This window comes from Morone saxatilis, unplaced genomic scaffold (assembly GCF_004916995.1).
Source record: "Morone saxatilis isolate NCDOM2014 unplaced genomic scaffold, NCSU_SB_2.0 Contig18, whole genome shotgun sequence".
Classification (NCBI taxonomy): Eukaryota; Metazoa; Chordata; class Actinopteri; family Moronidae; genus Morone; species Morone saxatilis.
In genome coordinates, this window is record NW_023339740.1 from 25,045,818 (window position 1) to 25,054,095 (window position 8,278).

Here is an 8,278-nt window from a genome sequence, read left to right on the forward strand (position 1 = left end):
GAGAGGCAGTATGTACAGTCGAAAAAAAAAATAAAATATGCAGACATAAAACTTGTCTCTGCAGGTTCAAAATCATTCACAAACGAAACTAAATGTAAGTTTAACCCCTGTATCACACACACATTCACAAGTAGACTTTCTTAAGCCTGATTTATACTTCTGCATCAAATCAACACCATAAGTGCAGCGAACCTTGACATGCACCTCCCCAGAGACACTCTGCAGTACGGTCTACAACCGTGCTTTGGAAGTGACTCATGCAAAACTCAGATGACTTAATAATCTTGTCTGAGAATCACTCTTCTTTCTCACACTCACGGGACGCTGCCTCGCTGCATGACATGCTCTTGTCTTTCCCCTCGTATTCGTATTGTCCTTTTGTTTCATGGGCGGCGGGGAAAAAAAACCCACAAAAAAGATCAATGAGAGACAAGGGAGAGTTTCAGTTTCAGTCGTAACTCAGCCATAGAGTGCCATAGAAACTATTTGCAGAGCAGTGAAGACACGCCAGCGCAAATAAATGCTCATATCAGTGTAGGTCACCTGCAGCGTATGCTTGACGTAGAGCTGACGTACAGCTAAACATCTCCAGATCTCTAGATATTCCCAGGCTATACACAGGCTTGTGCCTTCAAGGACATGAGCAGATAACAAAACCAAGAAAGCACAAGTATAATTTAGCCTTAATTCTCACTCAAGAAGGGGCCCAAAAGATACTTGAACTCCTTCACTCATGCTGGTGAGGTGAGCTCCTTCCTGAATTCAGGTTACACTTTAGGCGAACTGCTTTGTGTCTCTTAAAATCCAGTGAAAATACGAACATGAACGCCTCAATGCACTGTGTTGCTGGCCGTTAGTGTTACTCGGCCTCTTCTCTCCTCACCTGGAATCTTGCTGTGTCTTCCAGGTTCCTGTGATGCCTTCAGGAACTTGATCGCCCTCTCTGCCTTCTCCTGCTCCAGTCGCCTCTTCCTCCCTGGTGCCTTCACCATTCCTCCTCCTCCTTCCTCCCTGTTCACCTCATTCTCCGCATTCCTCTTACAGGTTAAAACCAGGTCTATGAGCTGCTGCATCTGAGGGACGAAGGAAACACATTTGAGTTCACTACAGACTGAAAAGCCAACATAACAAAAACCACAAGAGAAAGAATGAATGAATGTCAGTTTTCACCTTTTGAGTGTTGGTCTGTCCATCTTTAGCGCTACTGGTCATTTCCTTCCCCGTCGCCTCTCTCTGGCCTCCACAGCTCTTCCTGGGCCTGACATCCTGAGGCTCCTCAGGGCCACAGAGCGCCTCCATCATTAGCCTGGCCCGGGCCACTGACAGCAGGTACAGGACGGGGTTATACAGGTAGGAGCGCAGATATCCGTCCATGTTCAGTCTGTGGTGTTTGGGAGCAGGAAACGGCTTTCCTGGCTCATCCAATTTGGATTCGTACTTGCTCATGGGGTACTGTCGAACCTGGAGAGCAAAGACAGGTGCCTTAATGTTATGAGGAATGAGCAAAGGACCAAATAGAAGACATAGACATATAGACGTTGCTGTCCACATAACAATTCTCCCGTATACAAAGCCAGTTCCATAAAGAAATGTTTGGTGTGGAAAACCCTACAAGAAACTTTGGGGACCTTATTACTAACATCAGTAATGAACATCACTAATGTTCTTGTGGCTGAACGGGAGCAACTCCCTGCATCCAGGTTTAAACACCTTGTGAAAAGACTTCCCAGAAGAGTGGAAGCTGTTACAGATTAGTGCCCATGGGTTTAGAATCACCAGCAAACCGTCATAGTGAATATTACATGGCATCTGGGGACTCTAGTGTTAAGTGCTAATACTAAAATGATTGTCCCTCAGCAGTTTCCAATCAATGACTGAATGACATGAATAATCGCCCTACTGGTGACCATCCATAACATTTGGGCAGTTGAGCAGTATCACCATAATTTAATAAACAGAAATTTTCGGGGTTACGATTAAAAGAAAAGTCGCACTTTGCCATCGTTTTGGCCGATGAGGTATTCCCGTGCCTGGCGCTCCACACCGGCAGACAGCTCAGGAGGGGGGTTGGCGCGGGCCTTGACCAGGGCGTGGTGCAACGCTGGGATAAACTGGTTCAGATGTGGCATCACCGTGACACCAGGCATCAACGACTTTGAGGCATCATGGGAAGAGGAGGCAGACCTTAATGCTGTGGGAAGAAACAAGAAAAACAACATCAATATAAATATATAACCTTTATCGGCAAATCCCCACTGTATAATACATAATCTGTAAAATGTTTGTGTTACTCACTGGATGTGGCCACATCTCTGGACTCTGGGAAGACAAACAAGGCCTGAAGACACCTGTTCCAGTTCTCTCCTCTCTCTGAAAATACAAAAACAACACAAACTTTACATTTGAAGAGTGTACTGGTCCAAAATATGGAAATTGTGAATCAATAAAACGTTTACTATTCTGCTAACTGGCAAGTGGCTGTGGAAAACGTAGAATACTTCACCTCACGCAGTGATAAAAAGCACATACAAAGGCATCAGATGGTAATTACCCTCACTTTACTACCTTATTCTTCATTTTTTCAATGAAAAACATTTCATCTTCTACATAATGTGCAAGGTTACATCATCTTTCAAGTGTCATACCAGTGGGTGTGGCCATCTGAACACTGGACAGCAGGATGAGAAAGCCTTTCTCTGTAAGTTGAGTCACCAGAACCTGTAGGGAGAGCAGACTGTTATTCAACAATTATTCTCTTCTCTTTAATTTATTTTTTACTCTTTCTTCCAATCTTTTACAGAACTCCTTCTACAGTTCATTGTCCTCCCGCTGTTACAGCTCTATAGGCATTAAATTACACACATATTCTCCAGAAAATGAACTCTTGTGTTTTCAAAGCTCTCAGCTGGGGGGGGGACAATCACCTGTGGAAGATATTTACACATGTAAATGTGTGAGACCGATTATGTGACACAAAAAGACTACTTTAAATTCTCACACAAAAACCAGTATTCAAATAAGGTCAGCAAAAGCAAATAAAGGCTGGTCCTTTGCACAAAGGCCAGATAAGAGACACTGAGGGGGGTTACATTACCTGTATATAATGCATTGCACCTTATTTATTCTGGCAGATATTTATTTTAGTAGTTTTATTATTTTTCTATTTTTAAGCACTGATTATTGGAGCCTTAAGTACTTTTATCATGTTTGTCCATCGTGTGTGTGAACCTGAAACTGAACTGTGGGTTACAGGAGAAATTCAGTAGTTTGTACAGTTCCAGCACTAATTCCAAAAGTACAAAACAGTCATTTCATATTCACCACACTGCTGCTTTCACTTTCATTTTTAACATGTTTACAATAGTCATTCACAAAAACTTCGCAGTCGCATCAACTTTGCAGTTTTCTTTTGTCTCTCAGGGAAACTCAACACTTTTTGCAGATTTTTCACAATAAAAGCCTAACATCTTTTAAGTTAGTTTAATAAAAACTAAACTCAGCCAAACTCACCACTCTCTTTATCTCCAGTTCATGCAGCAGTTTCGACAGGCTGGTCGTAGACCGACTTCTGTCAGCCACCTCCAGGAGACTGCAGCAATGACCGTTCTTCACAACTACACACACAACAATCCCATTCAATTTCTGTTCTCAGTACAAATAATAATGCAGTACAAATGACAAAGAATGCATACAGTCACCCCTGACAGGATTTATGGCTGATTGTGTAAATAACGTTTCAGAAATGCTGAATACAAGAAATGTAACATTATAGGTATCAGCCTTTAAAGTCCCATCAGCTGCACCCTGCAGTGTAATGTAGCATCAGTGTGAATGTATACTGGACTTCACCTTCTTGGCTGTTGTTGTAGAGGTTGTAGGAGAACAGGTCAGAGGGGAGGAGCTTGGTCACCTGGTCGAGCCTCATTAATGAACCAATTTCCAACTTCTCTGGTCTGAAGGCGACACACAGAGAAAGAAATATTTAAAAATTTGAGAATGCGCTTGGTTAGATTAAATGTAAGGCACAGTTTTGGAGTGTTAAAAATGTGCTTAAATAGCCAGAAGTTCAGTACTCACAGTCTGTGGGGCAGGAAGGGAGGAGAGAAGGATCGAAGGGAGATCTGGAAGAGAACTCTGTCACCTTTCACCAAATCTCCAGTCCACACTGTGAACTGAGCACGCTCTGAGAAAGCAATGAGAGAGCAACGAGAGAGAGAGAGAGAGGATAGCTCATCATCAGCATTCAGGTTCAGGGTAAGACATGAAAAAGAGGACGTCCTATAAAAAGGTCATATAACTGATCTGTAACTATCTTGTTGAAGGTCTGATGTGATTGAATGAAAAACAAGGACCAGCGCTCACCTTTACTCCCCTCTGCTGATTGGCTGTTCAATCTGGATCAAACACAGCACACAAAGAACATGACTTCAGATATTTAGTGCTGAGATCAAGATTGTAACTCATGCAGCATTCAGTGTGAACCATGATGATGGTTATGTAAGTTTAAGCCTATTTGCAATAAATCAGCTTTAATTTACATTACTGCTGTTTTACATCACAAATAACACAAACTGAAATTCTAATTTGTTGATTTCCATACCTGATGGGGGCCAGAGGATTGCTGGGAAGTGGAGAATCTTTTCCTTTAAACTGGAAGGAGACGACGGCGTACGGACAGACCTGGCGAGGCCGCTGCCGCAGCTCATCAAAGCAATACTCATAGAAATATTGCTGAAATAAACAAAAATAGAGTTTAGTGCTTCACTTCTTTAAATATTCATTTTTACAGCAATAAAAAAAGTCATGTTGATCACTAAAACAGCTTAAACCATTTAAATAGTGATTTTAGTCCAGAGATAACGGGTCCTTTCTGTGTATTTACTGATGCTTTCTGTCAGACTCCATGTGTTTGAGACTGTATTTACCTGTGTGAGTTCGAGGGCGCGGTAGGAGGTGAGCGACGTGACTTTGCTGGCGTTCTTGGAGATGTGGCTGTCGAAGCGCGGCGTTGGATCTAAAAGGTTCTTCATGTTTTCATAGATGCTCTTCACTTTCCCCTGAAACAACAAACAGACAAAACTCCACTGTCAAAGCCTGATTATTGCCACTTATATCGCTAAATATTAGAGTGCAGAGTCATCAAAGAAGGTGGTGGCCTGTTGACAATTAACAATAAAGCTCAAGAGGATGAATTCAGTGTGGCAGAAAGGTACTGGCATCGTGTTCGTTCTTCTTTCTGTTCAGCCGTCGTTCAAGTGCTTTATTCTTCAGATTCTAGACAGTAAAATACAGATCTGAAACACGCAGGATCTGAATTCAGAATCCACATTTCTCCTGACATCATCTTTCAAACCTCACAGCCCCCGCCCACACTAAGCTCCCCCTAATGGGACAGGATGTTACTGATTGCTCAATAATCAGATGAGGAGCTCTCTGATATGATTTAAATCAATGGATCATGTGACATTACAAAAAAAGAAAAGGAAAGATTCCCTCTCTATGTTCTTGTGCACAAACAGACTTAATTTCTGATCTGATGTGTTTTCTTTTGAGTAAAATTAAAACATATTAGGTTATGTACTGATTGTGTAAATAGCTAAATATCCTTCCACAGTACTCAAAGGTGTATTCACCAAGTGATAACTGCTTGCACAACAACACATCATTAAATAAGGCTGCAGTACAGTTGTGGTGGATTATAACCGATCTAACCAGGTTTCTGTTAATAACACAAAATCAAGGTTAAAAGCAGCAATAAGATAATTAATTAAGGTTGTTAGAGAGCCAACAGTCAGCAGGGCCAGTTTCCAGAGCCAGAGTTGGGTGCAACTACTTGGTTGTGCAGTTGAGCTTGAAGGGTTGAGTTGGAGCCATTCTGTCAGTGAATCCCAAAAGAGGAGCAGGTGGGATGAAGGTAGATCAATTAGCTTGTTATCAACATACTGAAATCCTGTAATTGCACTGATTGGTCTCTGCATACATAATTAGTTCCCACGTGTAGAATAATTTCATCATTTTTTTGGGTGTTCAGATGTCAGTTGAGGGATTATTTACACTCCTGTCAATCACCAAGCATCCTTTCTGTTGGCTCAATCTCTTTATAATTCTCCCTTAGTTCATCCTTATTGGCACCATCTCCATTGCTTTCTCATGGAGAATGATTAACGCTTCCAACCTGTTTTCTGGTTGTAATATAACCTTTGGCCGTCCTGCAGATGTCCGAGGCTGAAGAGGGTTGAGCTGAAGCCATAAACGTTGCCCTCTGTGGGACTAAAGTCTCACACTTATCTCTAGATTTTGCACTCAGAGTATCCCACAAGGTAGAAATCCCAGACACAGCACATGGCTTCACTGTTTCATTGTTGTTGAGTGTGGGAAAGGTTGTGAGTGTTTCTGTCATAAGCTATAACATCCAAACCTAACAAAATATCCTCCCAAATGATCTAATTGTGACCTTAAAAGACCTGTAGTTGAAAAAAAGTAATAAAAATGGAGAAAAAGGTGAGCTGACAGAGGCAGTGATGATGATGATGACAACCGGGCCAGCGGATTTACCTTCATCACTTTGAAGATTATGATCTCCCCTGTGGCTCCAGGGGTTATGGAGTTAATCTGGAGCAAGTCTGAGTACCTGGACAGATACACTCCTACACAGACACACACCAAACAAAGAAGAACAAAATTACAATCACAGATCATTTTCTTTCTCCTACATCCACTGTCTTTGATCTTAGAGTCACCACTAGAAATGACATGTTAGCACTTTGTGACTAATTTCTCATTTCAGCATGCACAGAAAAAAAAAAAGGTAGAAATAGAAAAGGAATGTTTAGTTATTTTCTATGTATGTATCAGCATGTATCTGCTCACTCCTACCTTTAGTGGGGTTTCCCAGCACTGTGATCCAGCTCTGACCCACCAACAGCCCCTTCTCACAGATATCAGGCAGCTACAACACATATAATTCAGAAAAATTAGGTATTATATTATAAATTGGATAATAAAATCAATCTCAAAGGAAAATACTCATTGACTCTTGACTGGTTTCTATCTTAACTGTTCATTACAATAAAATTAAAAACACCTGAAGTACAAGGCAACGTCACATTCTGTCCTCTCTTAGCCACGTCCCCCATCAAGACATAAAGTTTGGTCTCTTTTTATATTAAAGAATACTTAACTCATACTAGTATATCGACAAGATAAATGTCAAAATACGTTGCCTCTAACCGAGACGACACAGCTCAGTATTAATCTCACCTTAACAGTATCAGCCAACAGGAAACAGTAGCTCTCTTCCAGCTCCTTGTCCGTTCTCCCGTCCGACTTCATCTCCCTCCTTTTTTCTACAAACTGAAACACAAACAGTTAATAAGAAGATCAGCGACTCAAATCAAACACGGCTTCAAAGAAAACAATTAAAGCATATACCAGTTTGTTTGAATGATCGCTTCTTTCTTCTTTCAACTACACTTGTGTATACACATTCATAATCCCACATACTCCTCCAGTTCTACCTTCAGCGCCTCCATCGCTCACCTCTTTCTCCAGCAGCTCGCTGTGGACGAGCCGAGGTTTGCAGTAGGTGAAGCAGCCGGTGGAGAAGGTGTCGATGTAGCTGGAGGTCAAGATGGTCAGCATGTCTTCGTACTCCCTGGACTCAGTGGAGACATACTGGAACAGAGCTGAAAGAAAGGAGGATACACAAAAGGTCAGTATGAGTCCATATAATAATCCTTCACCAGTTTTTCACTAATGATTGTTAATAATCAAAAATAATCTTTTTCCACTGAGCTCTCAGCTCGTCTGTGAATGTTTGCTGCAGTGATTCACTGGCTCACCTACATAAAAGGTTATATTCTATCTGCTAGCAGCTAGTGTTGGGCGGTATGAGCAAAAATTTGTATCATGGTATTTCTTTAAGATTCTGGCGATTTCACTGTTTTTTTGTTTTGACGGGCCGTTTAAATAGGTTTATAGTGTCTTATTCTACTGTGAGGAGTAAAGAGAATATAAAAACATCTAAATGCTATCATGTACATACTGAAAGCTTTGATTACTGTAGTGGTTAAATGACCCCAGATAATAATACAATATATAAAGGAACAGTTGCAGAAGGTAAACAAATTTTACTGTGCAAATAAAAACTCAAATTAAAAAAACAACTTTTATACTGCTTAAATAGTTGAATGAACACCATAAACTGACATAAAATCATTGACTGTATATATATATATATATATATATATATATATATATATAAAAATAAAAATAATAA

The 8,278-nt window shown here is 40.9% G+C and overlaps 1 protein-coding gene across 1 annotated transcript in view; it reads right to left on the minus strand.

Moving 5' to 3' along the window:
- The window catches only part of tasora (transcription activation suppressor a), a 21,497-nt gene that overhangs the window by 11,897 nt on the left and 1,322 nt on the right, over window positions 1-8,278 (minus strand). The window contains exons 2-16 of the mRNA XM_035661792.1: window positions 7,540-7,685; window positions 7,261-7,353; window positions 6,877-6,949; window positions 6,556-6,647; window positions 4,926-5,057; window positions 4,601-4,731; window positions 4,363-4,394; window positions 4,078-4,183; window positions 3,850-3,953; window positions 3,511-3,614; window positions 2,646-2,718; window positions 2,296-2,370; window positions 1,995-2,191; window positions 1,171-1,461; window positions 884-1,073 (exon numbers count right to left, since the gene is read on the minus strand). Of these exons, the coding sequence (XP_035517685.1) occupies window positions 884-1,073; window positions 1,171-1,461; window positions 1,995-2,191; window positions 2,296-2,370; window positions 2,646-2,718; window positions 3,511-3,614; window positions 3,850-3,953; window positions 4,078-4,183; window positions 4,363-4,394; window positions 4,601-4,731; window positions 4,926-5,057; window positions 6,556-6,647; window positions 6,877-6,949; window positions 7,261-7,353; window positions 7,540-7,685 (1,839 nt within the window). The remainder of the gene's footprint in view (window positions 1-883; window positions 1,074-1,170; window positions 1,462-1,994; window positions 2,192-2,295; window positions 2,371-2,645; window positions 2,719-3,510; window positions 3,615-3,849; window positions 3,954-4,077; window positions 4,184-4,362; window positions 4,395-4,600; window positions 4,732-4,925; window positions 5,058-6,555; window positions 6,648-6,876; window positions 6,950-7,260; window positions 7,354-7,539; window positions 7,686-8,278) is intronic.